The sequence below is a fragment of the Coregonus clupeaformis genome, chromosome 25 (genome assembly GCF_020615455.1).
Source record: "Coregonus clupeaformis isolate EN_2021a chromosome 25, ASM2061545v1, whole genome shotgun sequence".
Lineage (NCBI taxonomy): Eukaryota > Metazoa > Chordata > Actinopteri > Salmoniformes > Salmonidae > Coregonus > Coregonus clupeaformis.
This window is the reverse complement of record NC_059216.1, coordinates 5,382,247-5,403,050: the sequence shown is the minus strand read 5'-3', so window position 1 is coordinate 5,403,050 and position 20,804 is coordinate 5,382,247. Positions and strand designations below refer to the sequence as shown.

The following is a 20,804-nucleotide window of genomic DNA, read 5'->3' as shown; positions in this document are numbered from 1 at the left end:
GCTGCCTCTTAGCCCGGTGCTGCCCCTAAATCCAGGTGGGGTAAGTTGGAGGGTGGTCATGTGGAGGAGGCTAGGGAAGCGGGTGGTGACTAAGGTGGGGTGGGGACCACGACCAGGGCCAGAACCGCCACCGTGGACAGACGCCCACCCAGACCCTCCCCTAGACTGTATGCTGGTGCGCCCGGAGGTCGCACCTTTAGGGGGGGGTACTGTGACACTCTGGCTCCGGGACTTTTGTATTTGAGCCAGGGTGTATTTGTTTTGTTGGGTTTTGTTGTGGGGGTTTTGTTGTATAGGGTGTATTCGTTTGGTTGTGTTTTGGGTGAGTTATTTGTAGTGTCGTGTGACTCCCAATCGGAGGTAACGAGTGTCAGCTGTCGGCTCGTTATCTCTGATTGGGAGCCATATTTAAACTGTTTGTGTTCTCATGTGGGTTGTGGGTTTTTGTTCCTGTTTAGTCTTTGTCACTATTGGACTTCTCATTCGTCGCTTTGGTTTGTTGTTTTTGGTTGCTTTAAGTAATAAAGTCAACATGTTCTTTTCACTCGCTGCGCCTTGGTCTCCTTCACTCCTCGACGAACGTGACACGAACCCACAACCCTGGCGTTGCAAGCGCCATGCTCTAACAACTGAGCTACAGGGGACACCAAATATGGTGGTGAGAGGAAGCCTAGTGGCCGGCAGTGGGAGAAGATTTTGGCCGACATTCTGTAAATGTTTTCATCGATGAAACATTTGTTGTTCTCCGCTAACATCAAAGTGGTGACCCGATCCTGCAGGTTCATGCTCTACAACATTCGCAGAGTACGACCCTACCTTACACAGAAAGCGACACAGGTCCTAATCCAGGCACTTGTCATCTCCCATCTGGATTACTGCAACTCGCTGTTGGCTGGGCTCCCTGCCTGTGCCATTAAACCCCTACAACTTATCCAGAACGCTGCAGCCCGTCTGGTGTTCAACCTTCCCAAGTTCTCTCATGTCACCCCGCTCCTCCGCACACCCCACTGGCTTCCAGTTGAAGCTCGCATCTACTACAAAACCATGGTGCTTGCCTACGGAGCTGTGAGGGGAACGGCACCTCCTTACCTTCAGGCTCTGATCAGACCCTACACCCAAACGAGGGCACTATGTTCATCCACCTCTGGCCTGCTAGCCCCCCTACCTCTACGGAAGCACAGTTCCCGCTCAGCCCAGTCAAAGCTATTCGCTGCTCTGGCACCCCAATGGTGGAACAAGCTCCCTACCTCTTTAAGGAATACCTGGAATAGTATAACAGTAATCCTTCTACCCCCCCATAAAATAAATAAATAAAAGGAGTGGTTGTCCCACTGGCTATCATAAGTTGAATGCACCAATTTGTAAGTTGCTCTGGATAAGAGCATCTGCTAAATGACCTAAATGTAAATGTAAAATCTCAATACAGTTTTCTGTTCCCAAAACTATCATCTGTTATGAACAGAGTGGACTACGTTTTGTAGACTTTACTCTTTGCCAAAGTTTCCAAAAATTGCATTGTAGGTGTTCCTTAAAGGAAATATGCAAATACATGCTAGAACGTGCCAATAGGATCTCGCTAGCTCGTGCTTGGCTCTGCCCACCTCCTTCCTTGTTCTGCCCACTATGACTCATTTGTTCCTATTGGAAACGACAGGATGTGGTCTATCTTGGGTTAGTTATAAACATCTTTGCTGGAGGTGTGAGATAAGAAAGGGGAAGGCCGACTCCTGCTGGGAGCTTGCTGTGAGTAGCCCTCCCTCTTCCTTTGTTCTCTGGCCAGTGAAGAGAGTGTATCCTTGTGTATTGTTATTGTGGTTGACATCTGGCGTGGATGTGTTCATTCGACACTCCTCTACAGAATTTTATATGCAGTTAATGTTATCTTAGCCAGCAAACTAGCCAGCCTGTTAACGTTATAACAATGAAGACCAGCGAGCACAGGCAGTAACCCACAGAATATAACTAAAACAAAACCCGCCAACAGATTAAAAAAAAAAGCTAAGAGAGAGTAGAGACTTACATATTGACTGCTGGGGCCCATCATGGCAAGAACTGTAGGCTGAGTTAGCTACAAAACAAAGCGAGAGCCAGGGAGAGAGGCACTTCCGATGTGAGAAGCCTAGCTAGCTATTTTAGCCAGCTAACTAGCCTTGCCAGCTAGCATATCTCTGCAGAGGAAACTTCCACCAGATATGAAATGTCAAGCTGTCCGACAAAAGCAGCGACTCCGAGCATAGCAGGAACTCTGTTTCCCCTGGGCCTGACCTTTTTGGAGAATCTGATGAAGACGAGGTGGTGGCAGAGCAGGCAGCTGAGGCAGGGATCACTTTCCCGTTTCGATTTGAGCCCTAAGCAAGGCACCGAGAGCGTGCTGGTGCTGAACTTGTAGTGTAGGATGCGGCTCCACATGTAGGGAATGTTGATTGGTAATATGGCTAGCTAGTTTGCTACTGAGAATACACCCTATAATATCACTTTCTTCGTAACTATGGCTGAACCACGTAAAAATAACTTGCAGCAGTTGTATTCCCATGCTGATAGCCATGGAGTCTGTGTGCTGTCAGGAATACTGTAAGACAATGTCCACAATAACAGAGGAAGGAGTGGGTTGTATAATGCAACATTCTGGCTTCCCCACAGTCTGCCTGGATGTCAATGTGCTGCGCACAGCCTACAATACCTAGCAGCAGGACCATACCCAGGATGCTGACATGTTCAGGATCTTGTTGATTCTCTTTTCAACAGCAGTGAATGTCCCAAACTTTGCAGCGTGGCCGGGACTATCACTCCTTCCGTCTGCTGCCAAGACCAGATCTCCACCCATTTATTTGAGGGTTTCGATGGTGCCACTCTGCTCGACATCCCCATGTCTTGAAGACTGCTGGCTCAAGGTGGTTATGCTAATGACGGAAGAATGTGCTGCGATGAATGGTGGCCACTCCCATCATGCCAAGCATTCGGCAGACTTTGGTCGGCATACAACTTGACACCAAAATGGCAGCAAAATGAGCAGATTGCCTGCTGGCACCCTCCCAATCATAGGCTGGCTGGACCATTCCCTCTCATGGTTGGACGAACTGCAGATCTGTGTGATGTTGAGCGCTGTTCGTATGGCTGTTCCCTGGAATCTCCGCACCACACCCAACACAGACTTGGAAAAGCTGCACCTGTTGGGACTGGAACACAAAAAACGTATTTTCCTCATCCAAACTGGCTGAAGCCTCAGGCTCCCTGAGAGTGAATAAAATATATGTCAGACATTATTATAACGTCAGACATTTTTACAGATGCTGTAGGGCGAACAAAATTGTGTTCAAAATATGCACATCACTATTCACCCAATGGTCACATCATCTTCCTCTTCCTCAGCTTTTATTAAATCAATTGTTGGTATTGACAGCTGTTTCACAATAACTGCCTGGTCATGAGGTGAGGTGAGAAGTATAAATGTGGCATACGAGAAGACAAAACAACATATCAAATCCAAAGTAACTAGGGCAGATATATAAGATGATGACTCACCAATCCTTCTTGTATGTGGAATTAGAAATGACACCTGTGTGCCTTCTTTACACGTTCCAGTTGGTCGCAATGCAGGTGATGCAGGTCACTGGGTGCTAAACACTAGGTTTAGAGGTTTACACAGCTAGACAGAGCTGGTTTAGAGGTTTAGAGGTGCTAGACAGCTATATTAGAGGTTTAGAGGTGCTAGACAGCTATATTAGAGTTTTAGAGGTGCTAGACAGCTATATTAGAGGTTTAGAGGTGCTAGACAGAGCTGGTTTAGAGGTTTAGAGGTGCTAGACAGCTATATTAGAGGTTTAGAGGTGCTAGACAGCTATATTAGAGGTTTACTACATTGAACTTACCCGGTTTATCTCCATCACTGCTGACACTCGCGATGTACCGGTAGGTCAGTAGGAAGCAGAGGTTGCAGGCTTCACATTCACACTCGGCACAGCACCTGGTTTCAGTCGGAGTCTCATTCTGAATCCTGCCTTCCTCCGGAGTGAAATGTGCACTGCATACAGTGCCCGCGGTTCCCTTAACGTTACTCCAATCCGCTCGCTTCAACTGGACAAACCGGTCCCATTTCAAAACTAGCGTCTCATTTTTGGGCCACAATTGAGTTGTAACCCTGTCCTTGTGGGTATTACTGCACCCAGCCACCACCACTACTAACTGCACAGGAGAAGAGCAGATGCAGTTTTTCGCATGAATTTAGCTATATGGTCTCTTCTTCATGGATGTACATAGTAGCTCACCAGCTCCAACACTTGGTTTGGAATGTAATTACATGCTAGCATGGCTAGTAGCTAACGTTCGCCAGCTGGAACTAGCTAGGTAGCACAGGTTCTCCATATGACGTTGAGAAATAGTGCATTGTGGATGGTTCCGAAGATATCCGGAAATAAGTTAATAAATATGTAAAAATGCAAAACATAACTATGTTTGTAGTTATAGGTAACCAGATCGTGACTACAACTAAGTTACTAAGTCTTTGACCACACTGTGTTGTTACTTTGGTGAGTAAAAACGAATGCTTCCTAGCCTTTAACCTCAGGCTATCTAAACTCAGCCCTGATCAGGGAAGGGTAGTCTAGTGGTGGTAAGCTCAGGAACCACAGGAGCAGGTGTGCCGAAGGCACAGTTATTTTCTTGATTGGTCCCACACCAGTATAAGGTAGAACATTCAGATCCTATGAAGAGGAGTAGAGATTTTATGAGCTATATAATTAATTGATTAATAACACTGTCATAATTGATGCTTTATGACATCTGGCATATAGAACTGTGGTTAGGATCAAATAACTAATCCTTTTGATTTTATTTGTCACTTTTCTTCCAGTTTTATGTATGGAGAGCTGACGGACAAGAAGACAATAGACAAAGTCAGAGAGACCTTTGATAATTATGAGTCCAACTGCTTTGAGGTCCTGTTATACAGGAAGAACAGTGAGTGTTCACATTTAATTGTTCACATTATATATGTATTGTATACTATATTGTATTGTATAAATAAACAAAATGCACCTTATGAGAAAAGCAACTGTTACTCCTACATTGTAAAGAATCCATTCTGTCTGCAGGGGCGCCAGTGTGGTTCTATATGCAGGTGGCCCCCATCAGGAATGAGAATGACAAAGTGGTTCTCTTCCTGTGCACCTTCAAAGACATCACTGTCTTCAAGCAGCCCATCGAGGACGAGTCCACTAAGGGTAAGGACGAGTCCACTTCGGGTAAGTCTCTCTGTGGGTCTCGATCATGCTGAACTGTGGCTATTTGCTTGTTCTGAAGAGCCAGTCTATGATTTACTGGAACAGAAAAGGTCTTGTGACTGTTGTGGGCAGAACCTCCAGAAGATGTGGGTGTTTTTCCCCTCTCCTAGATGAGTGATGTACGTTGTCAGGACTTTGCCCTGGGCTCTGTTCTTAGCAGCGTTAAGCGGGTGTGTTTGACCTAAGACAAGAAGAATCCTGTCCCCCCGAGGGACCCCCCCCCCCCACACACACACACACAGCGCAGACTCCACATCACCATACCTCGTCAGAGATCTACCGCTGGGAAAACGAAGCTCATGGGATTGGAAGATAACTAACACATGAGAATCAACACATGATGATTAACATGGGCTTTACATGCTGTTAATGTTGGGAGCAGGTTGACCAGAAACAATACCATGACAGTCAGGGATATTGTCAAAAGATGACTTTTTCTGACCTCACCATAAAGCCATGCCACTCCATCCACATTTTACAGGACATGCAACTTCTATTGTTGTTGTTTTTAGTCAAGTTAAGGGGCTTTCATCTTTTGTAAAAAAAAAAAAACATACAAATACGAGTCAAATGACATGTATACATTCCATTCATACATTTTACAAATAAAATTATACAGTCTCAATTTACAATTTAACATTGAAAGTTCAATATGTAAACTGCCATCATGAAGCCATCGAAATCCTCCGGTGTGAAATCAGCACTGCCTACAGTGCCCGCAGTTCCCTTAACGTTACTCCAATCCATTTATATTTTCCACTATTTTGTATTTTATTAGGAGCTTATTAGCATCTGTCCTCTAATTGCTCGTGATGACCTTACCATAGGATGACTGCTGTGTGTCCAGACCTTGTTAAGGAGTCACTAATTAGGAGTGGACCCAGAGCAGGGCTGCAGTGTGGACTGTCGCAGTGTTCAGTGTTATTTTTTTACATTTAGTCATTTTAGCAGACGCTCTTATCCAGAGCGACTTACAGTTAGTGACTGCATACATTTTCATACTGGCCCCCCGTGGGAAACGAACCCACAACCCTGGCGTTACAAACGCCATGCTCTACCAACTGAGCTATAGGGGGCTGGGATGGGATGGCAGACATGGACGGGTCTGAAGGGTATGGAAACTGAATGCTCACACTATAGAAACACAACCTCCTCATGCTATAGCTCAAGCTGCTCCCACAGCTCAGCATGTCAACACCCATTCACAACAGCTGAGGAGGAGAGAATCCAACTAGACTAATTAGCCGTTCCATTCGTCCACGCTTTGAATTCAAAAGTGTCAAGTATTCACTGTCAGTGTTTCCCCTAGGGGGGGTTGCATTGCTACTAATGTTAGTGCAATGACATGCTAGCTGTTCCCATAGACTTTCAGTCATTGAGCCAACAACTATCTCGGCAGATATATATTCTGAAAAAATACATCATATTTTTTGCAGCGGTGGCAACAATTCAGCAGCGGTGGGTGCTAAATTATTATAGGGGGAACACTGACTGTATTTGAGCAGAAAGTATTTGATCATCATATGCAGTTTGTTTCAGGGGTGATGCTTTGATTTGGTTCTTACTATTTTTAGCGTCGCCACATTGTATTTGGTTGTTCTGGTCGGGTTGTTTTCTTTTTGTGTTCTCGAGGGCTAGCAGAATGTGCATTAGCCTGTTTTACAAGGCTCTTTTGGGCTATTACAGTAAAGATTAGGGGCTCTTTACATGGTCAGTGTGGAGTGTTGCTTTGCCCTGGCGGCATACAATGAGTTACACAACTCCTAACACTCTCTTCATCCGGGGGGAGGTCAGTTGCATCTGTTGCAGTACCATTGTGAGTGGGCTGCCGCTGTGGCCTGTGTGGTCTCTGCCACTGGTCTCCTTTCACCTCGCTGCACTTTGGGAAAAATAGCTGAATTAACCTCCTTTTGAGAGGAAGTGAAGGAGGATATAAGGTTAGAGACCCTGGAGCTGAGGGCTATTTCAAAGACACTTTTATCCAAAGCAACTGACAGTCATTCGTGCATACATTTTACGTACAGGTGGTCCCTGGAATCGAACCCACTATCCTGGCATTGCAAGTGCCATGCTCTACCGCACGGCAAGCGGTACCGGAGCGCCAAGTCTAGGTCCAAGAGGCTTCTTAACAGCTTCTACCCCCAAGCCATAAGACTCCTGAACAGCTAATCATGGCTACCTGGACTATTTGCATTGCCCCCCTCCCCCAACCCCCTATTTTACGCTGCTGCTACTCTGTTTATTATTTATGCATAGTCACTTTAACTCTACCCACATGTACATATTTCCTCAATTACCTCAACTAACCGGTGCCCCCGCACATTGACTCTGTACCAGTACCCCTTGTATATAGCCTCACAATTGTTATTTCATTTTACTGCTGCTCGTTAATTATTTGCTATTTTCTATTTTTTACTGACTGCATTGTTGGTTAAGGGCTTGTAAGTAAGCATTTCACTGTAAGGTCTACACCTGTTGTATTCGGCGCATGTGGCAAATACAATTTTATTTTATTTTATTTTATTTGACCAACTGAGCTACAGAAGACCCAGACTTTTGCTGTGCATGCCTAGTGCCTACCTCATTACTGTGGCTTTGAATCCATAGCTGCTGGTTTTACAACAAGATTAAGTCATCTTTAGATGAAGTCATTTATTAATGTATGGTTAATAGCGTATGCTTTTAGTGTTTCTCCAAGTGGTTTTGAAATGTATATTATTTATGTATGGTTAATAGCGTATGCTTTTAGTGTTTCTCCAAGTGGTTTTGAAATGTGTATTATTTATGTACCTTTTCCATATGGCCAAGCTGTGCTAAATGTGTCAACGTTTTTTATGTCTGCAGGGTGGACCAAGTTTGCACGGCTGACCCGGGCACTGACACATAATAACCGCAACACCAGCCACCATACCACACCACAGCAGCTCACTCCTATGAGCAGCCATGAGGTCAGCCAACCCAAGCAATCCCGTCTGGCAGAGGTAAGTGCTGTGTCACATGTAGAGCTAGGTATAGACCAGGTTAGGGTTGTGGTGTAGGGAGTTAGACAGACACCAGTTGATTATCTCCTCGATCACATTCAGGTCCTGGGCCTAGTGCAGAGAGAGAAGACAAACTATTAACATACAGGGCCTAAACAGAGAGAGAAACAGAGATGGCCAAATCGTTTTATTTTATTTTATAAGAGACAGAAGAGCAGAGACACAGGAGAGGACTTCTAGGTGAAGATTGCATGACCTGATGTTTGACTGTACACACGCACACATACTGTACAAACTGTTCACTGTTCACTGTACACACACACACACACATACAAACACACACACATACACACCTCCTCATACATACTGTACGTTCAAGTTTCAAGTTTTATTAGTTGTATGTACGGCATACTCTTGGTATACACCATATGCGTAACACAAGAAGGCACAATTTATAATCCAATATTTACACGTGTTTTGGAGAAGGGGGGATTGCGGGGCAAGTGTTTAAATTGTGCAGTATTTAGCTATTATAACAACAGTCTGTTAGCAGCAGTTGTGATGTGTGTGTAGCATGAATGTATATGAGTGTGTGTGGATGTGTGTATGTCTGTGTGGGTGTGTGCGTGAGTGAGTGTGTGTGCTAAGGTGCAGAAAATCAGAGCAGGTGGTCAGTCCAGTGAAGGGTGTTCAGCAGTCTGATGGTTTGTAGATAGAAACTGTCTCTGAGCCTGTTGGCATCATACCTCATGCTCCGATACTGTCTGCTGGACGGTAAGGGAGTGAACAGCTCGTGGCTGGGGTGTATGGGGTCCTTGATGATGCTGCGGGTCTTCCTCTGGCACCGTTTGGAGTAGATGTCCTGAAAGGGTGGGAGGCCGATCCCAGTGATGTACTGGGCCGTCTTCACCCCCCGCTGAAGGGCCTTGCGGTCGTGGACGGAGCAATTCCCATACCAGGCTGTGATGGAACTGATCAGGACTCTCTCGATGGTGCAGCGGTAGTATTTGGAGAGGACCCGGGGTGGCATGCCAAATTTCTTCAGCCGCCTTAGGAAGTAGAGACGCTGTTGCACCTTTTTGACAAGAATTGTGGTGTTGTTGGTCCATGTCAAGTCCTCTGTGATGTAGATGTTGAGGAACTTAAAACTGCTGACTCTCTCTACTGCATTCCCGTTGATGTGGATCGGGACATGTTCCCTCTTCTGCTTCCTGAAGTCAACAATCAACTCCTTTGTTTTGCTGACGTTGAGGGAGAGTTTGTTGTCCTGGCACCACAATACCAGTTCACTTACCTCCTCCCTATAGGCTGACTCATCGTTGTTGGTTATCAGGCCTACAACCAAGGTGTCGTCAGGAAACTTGATGATGGATTTGGTGTCGTGCAAAGCCATGCAGTCGTGGGTGAACAGGGATTACAGCAGAAGGTTGAGAAAACACCCCTGTGGGGCCCCTGTGTTAAGAGTCAGTGTGGAGGAGGTGTTGTTGCCAATCCTCACAGCCTGTGGTCTGCCCGTCAGGAAGTCCAGGATCCAGTTGCAGAGGGTGGTGTCCAGACCCAGGGCTCTGAGGGTGTCGAGCTTGGAGCGAGCAATAGTGCTAAATGCTGAACTATAGTCAATGAACAGCATTCTCAGATTGTTACGGCCGTGTGAGTAGCTATGGAAATGGCATCTTCCGTGGATCTGTTGGAGCGGTGGGGAAATTGGAGTGGGTCCAGTGTGCCTGGCATGCTGGCCTTGATGTGGGCCATCACCAGCTTCTCAAACCACTTCATGATGACCGGGGTGAGTGGGAAGGCATGATAGTCATTTGGGCATGTCACCTTATTTTTCTTGGGCACTGGGACGATGGTGGTCTCCTTGAAGTAAGTGGAGACTACAGCCTGGGACAGGGACAGGTTGAAGATGTCAGAGAAGACAGCTGGTCAGCACACACTCTGAGGACGTGGCCAGGGATGGCATCTGGGCCTGCGACTTTGTGAGTATTTACTCTTTTGAGAGTTTTCCTCACTTCAGCCTCGGAGAGCGAAATGCACCTGGTTGTCCAGAGCAGCGAGAGTCTTCCTGGATGGCATGGTATTGTCTGCCTCGAAGCGAGCATAGAATGTGTTAAGCTCGTCTGGGAGGGAGGCTTCGGTGGGCACAGCACAGCTGGATTTTCCTTTGTAGTCTGTGATAGTCTGTAGTCCTTGCCACATGTTTCGCGAGTCTGAGTTGTCAAACATCAATTCAAGTTTAATCCTGCAGTATGGGCTCCCAGCATGGTACGGATATCTCTGTTCATCCAGAGTTTTTGGTTGGGGTATGTCCGGATTGTTATTGTGGGTAAAACATCATCAACACAAGCCTGTGACTGACAATGTATATTCCTCAATGTTGATGGATGAGTCCGGGTGGGTGAATCTTTGAACATTTTCCAATGACTATTCTCAAAACAGTCTGCCTTCTCTGTCCTCTGTCACCCGCGACAATAAAGACAGCTTCCGGATGAGAGGATTCTTGCTGGCTAATGATCTTGTACAGTTCGCTGTGGGCTGCGGCTGTACTGGGTGTCATTAATATTGCATGCCTAGCAGAGAGACGGAGGCAGTGTGCCGCGAGCACTTTCACTGTCTCCGTCTGCTGGAAACTCAGATGACTTGTTTTGAGACGAGCCATGTTCACTTTACCTTATCTTTACCCTAGTTAAGTGACCTGACCTGACTGGCCTCCTGTCCTGAGTCATCTTTTGATGTTTCAGGGCAGTGGATTATTTAACATAAACCTTAGTGTTGGATTTTCACTCCTGCCCCTTTGGTAAGTACCGATGAACAATATCTATCACCATCAAATTATACTTACAGTTAATTCATGCAAAGGGGATTGTGATTTGGATTTTGTGATTTGCTTACCCCTACTGGTCTCTCTCAGACAGAGAGGTAAGACAAAATCAAAACTCAGACAAGAAAATAAAAGAAAAGAAGGATGAGTTTTACTATCTCTCCTCATTTACATAACCAAGAACAAGATGTCTGAGTGGTTTTGTAATATCAAATCAAATCAAATCTGGGGAACATTCAATAGATTAGGCAGGTGATTCATCTGAAGAGCATCTGACGTCTCATATTGAGTCCACGGAATGTCAGATGTGCTGCTATTTCTCTGAGAAGGCTTTTGTGTGCTTAATTTAAGTTCTCATTTTGAACAGCGGTTCTGGTCTTGACCGAGGCCTGTTTGATTGGCACATCTGATGATGAGGATTAGATGAGAATTGCAGCCTCTGTTACTCTTCTCAGCGAGCACCCAACCCACTTTTATAACGTGGAGTCAGGCAGCCCCATTCCTGATATAGTCTGTATGAGATCTAGGGCTCCCGAGTGGCACAGTGGTCTAAGGCACTGCATCTCAGTGCTTGAGGCGTCACTACAGACCCCCTGGTTCGATTCCAGGCTGTATCACAACCGGCCGTGATTGGGAGTCCCATAGGGCGGCGAACAATTGGCCCAGCGTCGTCGTGTGGAGGCCGTCATTGTAAAAATAATTTGTTCTTAACTGACTTGCCTAGTTAAATAAAGGTTAAATAAAAAATTAAAAAGATGAGAACTATCCACATTAAAATTGAAAGTGTCTCCTCCTCTTATAACTGTCTGTCCCTTTCTCTCTCTCTCTCTCTCTCTCTCTCTCTCTCTCTCTCTCTCTCTCGCAATCCCTCTGTGTTCTCAGGTTCTCCAGCTAGGTTCAGACATCCTCCCACAGTACAAACAGGAGGCTCCTAAGACTCCCCCCCACATCATCCTCCACTACTGCACCTTCAAGACCACCTGGGACTGGGTCATCCTCGTCCTCACCTTCTACACGGCCATCATGGTGCCCTACAACGTGTCCTTCAAGACCAAGCAGAACAACATTGTGTGGCTGGTGCTGGACAGTGTGGTGGATGTCATCTTCCTGGTGGACATCGTACTCAACTTCCACACCACCTTCGTGGGGCCAGGTGGGGAGGTCATCTCAGACCCCAAGCTGATCAGGATGAACTACCTGAAGACCTGGTTCGTCATTGACCTGCTGTCCTGCCTGCCCTATGACATAATCAATGCCTTTGAGAACGTGGATGAGGTACGGTAGGCTGGCTTGGGGAAAGGGGTTAGACATGATCTAAAGGTACTCCTGCCGGGAGGTACATTAAAGTCAGTTGTACTTCTAACAGTTGCTTCTTAGGTCGGCTCTGAAATCCAGAAATTAGGTCTTCTTTAAAAAGCTCTGAGGCTGACGAGCTCTAGACAATTATCAGTCCTCCAGGAGAAGCAATGATCAATACTCCTTCAACCCAATCATATAGAACACAATTAATTGCATTTTAAACAGAAAAACCTATGGACGGTGTCACTGCTTTTCTAGAGTTCAATGATAGGCTCTCCATCACCATCATTTCTTGAGTATAGGTCATAAAACACATGTTTTAGGAGAGAGTGAGTGAGTGTGTGTTTGTGTGTATCCAGGTCAATGATACTGTACTTTGCTGTGTAGGTTATAAAAAATACATGTTTATATACGTTATATATACTGTAGGCAATGTTCCCTAATTTTTTTCGGCACTGAGTAAATTTCAGGTCTGCTGAGCGCAAACTTGAACATTGTGAAAATTCTGTGCAACTTCCGACGCGTGTTTACTGTGAACACTGGGGCTGTACCCGCTTTAAGTTACAGTTTTAACAGTGGCCAAGAAGGCTACTGTGGCTATTTGATCATTATTCTTTTTAAAAAAATGTTAATTCTTAATTTTTTTATTTCACCTTTATTTAACCAGGTAAGCCAGTTGAGAACAAGTTCTCATTTACAACTGCGACCTGGCCAAGATAAAGCAAAGCAGTCTGATAAAAACAACAACACAGAGTTACATATGGAGTAAACAAAACATAAAGTCAAAAATACAACAGAAAATATATATACAGTGTGTGCGAATGTAGTAAGTTATGGAGGTAAGGCAATACATAATGTAGGCCTACCAGAGTGGCCTACCATAAAAAAAATTGAGAAAATGCATCCCATAACATTTTAACTAGGAAATAGGTGTTCTATCATTCAGCCTACAGTAGCAGCCAATGTGTGGTGTTCATTCCATGAGACTTTTGAAAAAAACATGCAGGGCTTGACATTAACCTGTTTATCCACTTGTCCTTCAGACAAGGATGTAACTGAAAATGTTGTGTTGTTTGATGCAAGAAACCACTTTACAAAATAAAATTCATTATTATTCCCATACCATTATTACAGAGAATCAGACACATTATGCTACCCTCTGCCTATTGGCTACTTAGCTTATTCAAGCCTGTCTCAAAATACAACACTGCCCCTTTTAGACATTAAAAGAGCTCTTTACCTGACTTGCTTTTCAAAGATGGCTAGGAATGCACACTGTTTGTGCTCTTGTAGGTATTAACCACTCCCCCATTGTTGACTAGAAATTAGCTATAACTGGGCTAATAACTCACTAACTAGCAAAGAATATGAACAAATGTGCACAGGTGGCTACATGCAGCTCTCGCTTTGATCTCAAAACAGGCGCATCTACTCACGACCGCTCATGCTGTCCAGTTCAAAGTGAATGGCACAGATCCATATATGGCAATGGCTATATGGGCCTACTGCAGCTCTGATTAATTATGGCGCACCCGTCTGTGTAGAGTACGGGCCTGAGTCGTGCATGTCAATGCAATAGAATCCTACTCCAATGCACTCTGCCTACAATAAAATATTTTGCACAGTTCATTTTGCATACTAAGTCTTGCATAGTTTATTTTGTTTCGGTATGCTACATTGAAAGTGACTAATATTGCGTTGATTCGAGCACAATTCCCACAGCAGAGCGAAACATTTATTCTGTGCAGCAGCAGTCTGAGGGGAGCTGTACGCGCAGCTTAGAGGGAACATTGACTGTAGGTTATATAAAATACATGTCTGCTGTATTGATGGCTGAGGTGCCCAAGTTGCTAGAATAGGAGAACTGGTTCCCTGCTGTTATTTGAAGCTGGTGTGAAGGGGTGAAATATGTTTTGTATTGGTGTCTGGTCAGGATACAGTAGGTGAATGGTCTCCTGCTGTATGTTAGTTCAGGTTTGTGTGCCTCTCTGGGGTTTCTCCCGTGGGCCTGATAGTTTCTTAGAGCTCCTGCTGGGATATGGCTGTGAAGTCCACTAGCTCACAGAGGGAGAGGGGCAGGAGCAGCCATGAGGGGCTCATAGGAAATCAATAGGATTCAAATGCACAACCACAACCACTTTTCAAAACTCAAAGTGATGATTTGTCTCTGTGTCAAGCTGTGAGCTCATATTGAGGGAAAAGGGTCATGTACAGCCCGGGTGTGGTGGCCAATGTGCACAATGTATTGTAGTGCGTTCCCAAGACCTATCGTCACTCTGAAACATGCAGTGTAGAGAGAGAGAACAGAGAAAATATAATAGAGGAGCTAGAGAGTGAGAGGTGAGAGAGAGAATGACAGGGAAAGACAAAAGAGATGTCAAACAGAAAGAGATACAATGGGTAATAAGGATACTTTTACTTTTATGTCTGGGTTGGTTTTTGCCCTTTTTTCTCTGGAGGTTTACATTTTGATGACAGTTTTTGCCTTTCAACATTAAATCAAATCAAATCAAATTACCTTACACAGAATATCTTACACAGAAAGCGGCACAGGTCCTAATCCAGGCACTTGTCATCTCCCATCTGGATTACTGCAACTCGCTGTTGGCTGGGCTCCCTGCCTGTGCCATTAAACCCCTACAACTTATCCAGAACGCTGCAGCCCGTCTGGTGTTCAACCTTCCCAAGTTCTCTCATGTCACACTGCTCCTCCGCACACTCCACTGGCTTCCAGTTGAGGCTTACATCTACTACAAGACCATGGTGCTTGCCTACGGAGCTGTGAGGGGAACGGCACCTCCTTACCTTCAGGCTCTGATCAGACCCTACACCCAAACGAGGGCACTACGTTCATCCACCTCTGGCCTGCTAGCCGCAATACCTCTATGGAAGCACAGTTCCCACTCAGCCCAGTCAAAGCTATTCGCTGCTTTGGCACCCCAATGGTGGAACAAGCTCCCCCACGACGCCAGGACAGCGGAGTCACTGACCACCTTCCGGAGACACTTGAAACCCTACCTCTTTAAGGAATACCTGGAATAGTATAAAAGCAATCCTCCCCCACCCCCCATTAAAAAAAAGTGGTTGTCCCACTGGCTATCATAAGTTGAATGTACCAATTTGTAAGTCGCTCTGGATAAGAGCGTCTGCTCAATGATGTAAATGTAAATCAAATCAAATGTTTTGGTCACATACACATATTTAGCAGATGTTATTGTGGGTGTAGTGAAATGCTTGTGTTCCTAGCTCCAACAGTGCAGTAGTATCTAACAATTCACAACAATACACAAATCTAAAAGTAAAAGAATGGAATTAAGAAATATATAAATATTAGGATGAGTAATGTCGGAGTGGCATTGACTAAGAGACAGTGGAATAGAATACAGTACAGTATATACATATGAGATGAGTAAAGCAGTATGTAAACATTATTAAAGTGACTAGTGTTCCATTATTAAAGTGGCCTGTGATTCCATGTCTATATAGGGCAGAAGCCTCTAAGGTGCAGGGTTGAGTAGCTGGGTGGTAGCCGGCTAGTGATGGCTATTTAACAGTCTGATGGCCTTGAGATAGAAGCAGTTTTTCCGTCTTTTGGTCCCAGCTTTGATGCACCTGTACTGACCTCGCCTTCTGGATGATAGCGGGGTGAATAGGCATTGGCTCGGGTGGTTGATGTCCTTGATGATCTTTTTGGCCTTCCTGTGACATCGGGTGCTGTAGGTGTCCTGGAGGGCGGGTAGTGTGCTCCCGGTGATGCGTTCGACAGACCGTACCACCCTCTGGAGAACCCTGCGGTTGCGGGCGATGCAGTTGCCGTACCAGGCGGTGATACAGCCCGACAGGATGCTCTCAATTGTGCATCTGTAAAAGTTTCTGAGGGTCTTAGGGGCCAAGCCGTATTTCTTCAGCCTCCTGAGGTTGAAGAGGCGCTGTTGCGCCTTCTTCACCCCACTGTCTGTGTGGGTGGACCATTTCAGATTTTCAGTGATGTGTACGCAGAGGAACCTGAAGCCTACCACCTTCTCCACTGCGGTCCCGTCGATGTGGATAGGGGCGTGCTCCCTCTGCTGTTTCCTGAAGGGCACGATCAGCTCCTTTGTTTTGTTGACGTTGAGGGAGAGGTTATTTTCCTGGCACCACTCCGCCAGGGCCCTCACCTCCTCCCTGTAGGCTGTCTCATCATTGTTTGTAATCAGGCCTACTACTGTTGTGTCGTCTATGGCTCTATGGTTGATTTTAAATCAGGTTCTATGCTAAATATCAAGTGCTATGCTGCACATTGAAATGTCTTAAGCTGCTGCACGTGCTTTCATGCATGTTGAGCTTTAGTCGCTGTACGCCAGGGTTCCCCAACTGTGAATTTATTTGTCCACCCAAGTTTTGTTGAATTTTTGTTGTTGCACCTAAAAGACTGTAAAATCACCAGGAAATCAGCTCAAATGGATTTTAATTTAGGAAATCTGTTCCCAAGTATTCTACTGACGGCGGAAAAATCTATACCGTTACATATCGGGATATTCGTTTTGACGATATCGTAATATTAGTTTTGCACAATTCGGCTGTACCTGCACCAAAACTCCAGTATTTTTCCATCATAGCTTGTTCTCCATCTTCTTTTTAAATAGGGAGCCAATTTGTTTTCAGCACATTTATTTCCATGACTGATCAAAACTCTTATTAGGGCTCTCTCTTGTCCCTCTGCAGCAGACATATGGTGAGCAATATGTTTGGAACATCGAACCGCAATAAAATCACAGTATCGAATCGCAAACATTTCTTATCGGCACCTAAGTATCATGTTAATATCGTATCGTGAAGAACCTGGCAATTCCCAGCCCTAAAGTATTCCCACGCATAAATAGAGAGACATATGTGATCGTATTCCAATGTGATCAAGGTTTGAAATGATTATGTTTTTGTCAAATACTATATCTGTTTGGGCTTCTTGCGGTCAATGTGCAGTGTACAAATTATTTATAACTATGTTCCGGCCCCCTGACCATCTGCTCAAGAAAAGATCGGTCCGCAGCTGAATGTAGTTGGGGACCCCTGATGTACGCTATAGTGAGGGGGATGCTTTAAGATTTCACAAAACACAACATGCAGATATAACCACACTTGTGTACAAGGCTACACAGTCACATTCTAGCAGCAAGGACTGCTAGAATGTGACATGATGTAATGTGTTCACAAGTCTTCTTTGCTGTGTGCTGCTGACTGCTGAGGCTCCCTGAGGTCTTGGAGGGGAGGAGGGTGCAGGCAGCCCCCTGTAGTTTGGGCTGCTACCTGCTGGCACAGAGCCCCAGTAAAGTGCACTCAGACGCACTTTTCCTGTCTGCAGGGGCCACGGCAGCACTGGCTAATCCAGCGTGACCTTTTTGTGTGCCATGCATGTTGCACTGAACAAAAACAATCTGACAGGCCCAGGGGAGCCTCTCCCTCAGCACTGTGGGGGCTTGGGTTAGCATTAGCCTAGCGCTTAGGGGTGTGGGGGTTTGGGTAAGCATTAGCATAGCGCTAAGGCTGGCTGATGGGGTTTGGGTAAGCATTAGCCGAGTACTTAGGGCTGTAGGGGTTTGGGTAAGCATTATCCAAGCGCAGCGGTTCCCAAACTAGGGGTCGCAACCCCATGTGGGGTCACCTGTTATGAAAATCGGGTCATGGGAGATATATAAGATATATATGTATATACAGTACCAGTCAAAAGTTTGGACACACCTACTCATTCCAGGGTTTTTCTTTATTTGTACTATTTTCTACATTGTAGAATAATAGTGAAGACATCAAAACTATGAAAGAACACATATGGAATCATGTAGTAACCAAACAAGTGTTATTTCAAGTGTTATTTCATAGTTTGATGTATTCTACAATGTAAAAATTAAGAAAAACCCTTGAATGAGTAGGTGTGTTCAAACTTTTGACTGGTACTGTATATATATTATAATATCGCCTTTGTATCTCAAAATCATTGTAATATGGTTAACCTTAAAAATCTAAATGAAAATTATTCAAATCTAAAAGATCAAATTCAACCAGAGAGTGCCCTTAGATCATGGGAAAAGGCTGCACTTGACCGTTGCACTTGAATCATTCCCACGTTGAATGGCTAGGCCTGCTACGCTATGAAACCACACACTATTGCAGAGACATTGATATTACCGGCCACAATTGATATGGTGAAAACAATGTGTGGGGAGGCCGAGGTACAGAAACCCACATCGATACCTATGTCAGATAACACTGTTAAACGAATAATTTATGCTATTGCTAGCGATCATGAGGAAACTCTGACTGAACGACTCAAAAACTCCCCAGTTTATGCTCTCCAAATGGATGTTAGCTGTGAGGACTGCGATGCCCACGCATTGACTTTTGTTCGCTATACATGTCGGGGGATGCTATTCACAAGAACATATTGTTCTGTCTCACGATTCCCGAGTATGAAATGGCACAGGGGATGTTCAGTGTGCTGCGTGGCTATATTGACAAAAAAACAGATTCCATGGGATCAAATGGTGGGCTTTTGCACAGATGGGGCTCCATCTATGGCGGGATGGCAGGCAGGCTTCTGCACTCTAGTTATGAATGTGTCTCCCTCTGCCATATGGACGCATTGTATGATACACCGAGAGCAATTGGTGGCAAAAGAGCTGAGCACAGAACTACGAGATATACTGCAGCAGGTAACTTCGATTGTAAACTACATCAAACCACTATTTGGAGATATGAGATCATAGCATGACAATGTTCTATTTCACACAGAGGCTTGGTGGTTATCGAGGGGGAGTGTTGGCAAGATTTCTTCGCATTGAGAGAGGAACTGTTGTCATTCACAATGGATGTAAAAAAAAAACTGACTTGGTTGACTTTCTGTGTAATGAAAATAAAATGTGCCTCCTTGCCTATGTAACAGACATATTAGGGAAACTGAACGCAAGCATGCACGGGTAATGCAAAAAAATTATACAGATGAGTGACCGAATCAGTGGATTCAGAGGAAATACTTCTTATTGGAGAGAGAGTCTTTCAAACAGAAAACAGCATTAGTAAGTTTCCCACACGGGTGATGACTGCTCACCTCCAATGCTTGGAAGAGCACTTTGGGACCTACTTCCCAATCCGTTTGACTGGGATCCTGGCTCAGTTGACATGCCAAAAATCGAACAGCTGAGCGAGCTGTCATGTGACCGATTGCATTCACGGGTCACTACGGAGGAGTTTTGGTTCCTGACTCAAAGGGAATACCCTGCCATCTCCCTCTGAGCATTAATGCCACATTCACAACAACTGGGAACTGGGAACTCGGAAATCTCTGACTTCCGACTTTAGTGCGTTCAAAACAACTGGGAACTCAGAAAAACACGAGCAAAGACTGGGAAAAATAGTTTTGAACGGTCATCCAACTCTCACTCAACGTCAACAAAACAAAGGAGATGATCGTGGACTTCAGGGAACAGCAGAGGGTGCACCCCCCTATCCACATCGACGGGACCGCAGTGGAGAAGGTGGAAAGCTTCAAGTTCCTTGGCATACACATCACTGACAAACTGAAATGGACCACCCACACAGAGAAGTGTGGTGAAGAAGGCACAACAGAGCCTCTTCAACCTCAGGAGGCTAAAGAAATTTGGCTTGGCACCTAAAACCCTCACAAACGTTTCCAGATGCACAATTGAGAGCATCCTGTCGGGCTGTATCACCGCCTGGTACGGCAACTGCACCACCCGCAACCGCAAGGCTCTCCAGAGAGTGTGGTGCGGTCTGTCCAACGCATTACCGGGGGCAAACTACCCGCCCTCCAGGACACCTACAGCACCTGATGTCACAGGAAGGCCAAAAAGATCATCAAGGACATCAACCACCCGAGCCACTGCCTGTTCACCCCGCTATCATCCATCGGACTGTTAAACAGCCATCACTAGCACATTAGAGGCTGCTGCCTATAGACATAGACTAGATATCACTGGCCACTTTAAGAAATGAAACACTAGCCACTTTAATAATGTTTACATATCTTGCATTACTCATCTCATATGTATATACTGTATTCTACAGTGGCTTGCGAAAGTATTCACCCCCCTTGGCATTTTTCCTATTTTGTTGCCTTACAACCTGGAATTAAAATTGATTTTTGGGGGGTTTGTATAATTTGATTTACATGTCTACCACTTTGAAGATGCAAAATAAATTTTTTTGTGAAACAAACAAGAAATAAGACAAAAACACAGAAAACTTGAGCGTTATTGAGAATTATTCAATACTTTGTAGAGCAACCTTTTGCAGCAATTACAACTGCAAGTCTCTTGGGGTATGTCGCTATAAGCTTGGCACATCTAGCCATTGGGATTTTTGCCCATTCTTCAAGGCAAAACTGCTCCAGCTCCTTCAAGTTGGATGGGTTCCGCTGGTGTACAGCAATCT

At 45.1% G+C, this 20,804-nt stretch overlaps 1 protein-coding gene across 1 annotated transcript in view; it reads left to right on the top strand.

The window, feature by feature from the left end:
- The window catches only part of kcnh5b (potassium voltage-gated channel, subfamily H (eag-related), member 5b), an 84,066-nt gene that overhangs the window by 10,135 nt on the left and 53,127 nt on the right, over window positions 1–20,804 (top strand). Inside the window, exons 3-6 of the mRNA XM_045207474.1 lie at window positions 4,850–4,956; window positions 5,091–5,240; window positions 8,124–8,260; window positions 11,964–12,356. Of these exons, the coding sequence (XP_045063409.1) occupies window positions 4,850–4,956; window positions 5,091–5,240; window positions 8,124–8,260; window positions 11,964–12,356 (787 nt within the window). The remainder of the gene's footprint in view (window positions 1–4,849; window positions 4,957–5,090; window positions 5,241–8,123; window positions 8,261–11,963; window positions 12,357–20,804) is intronic.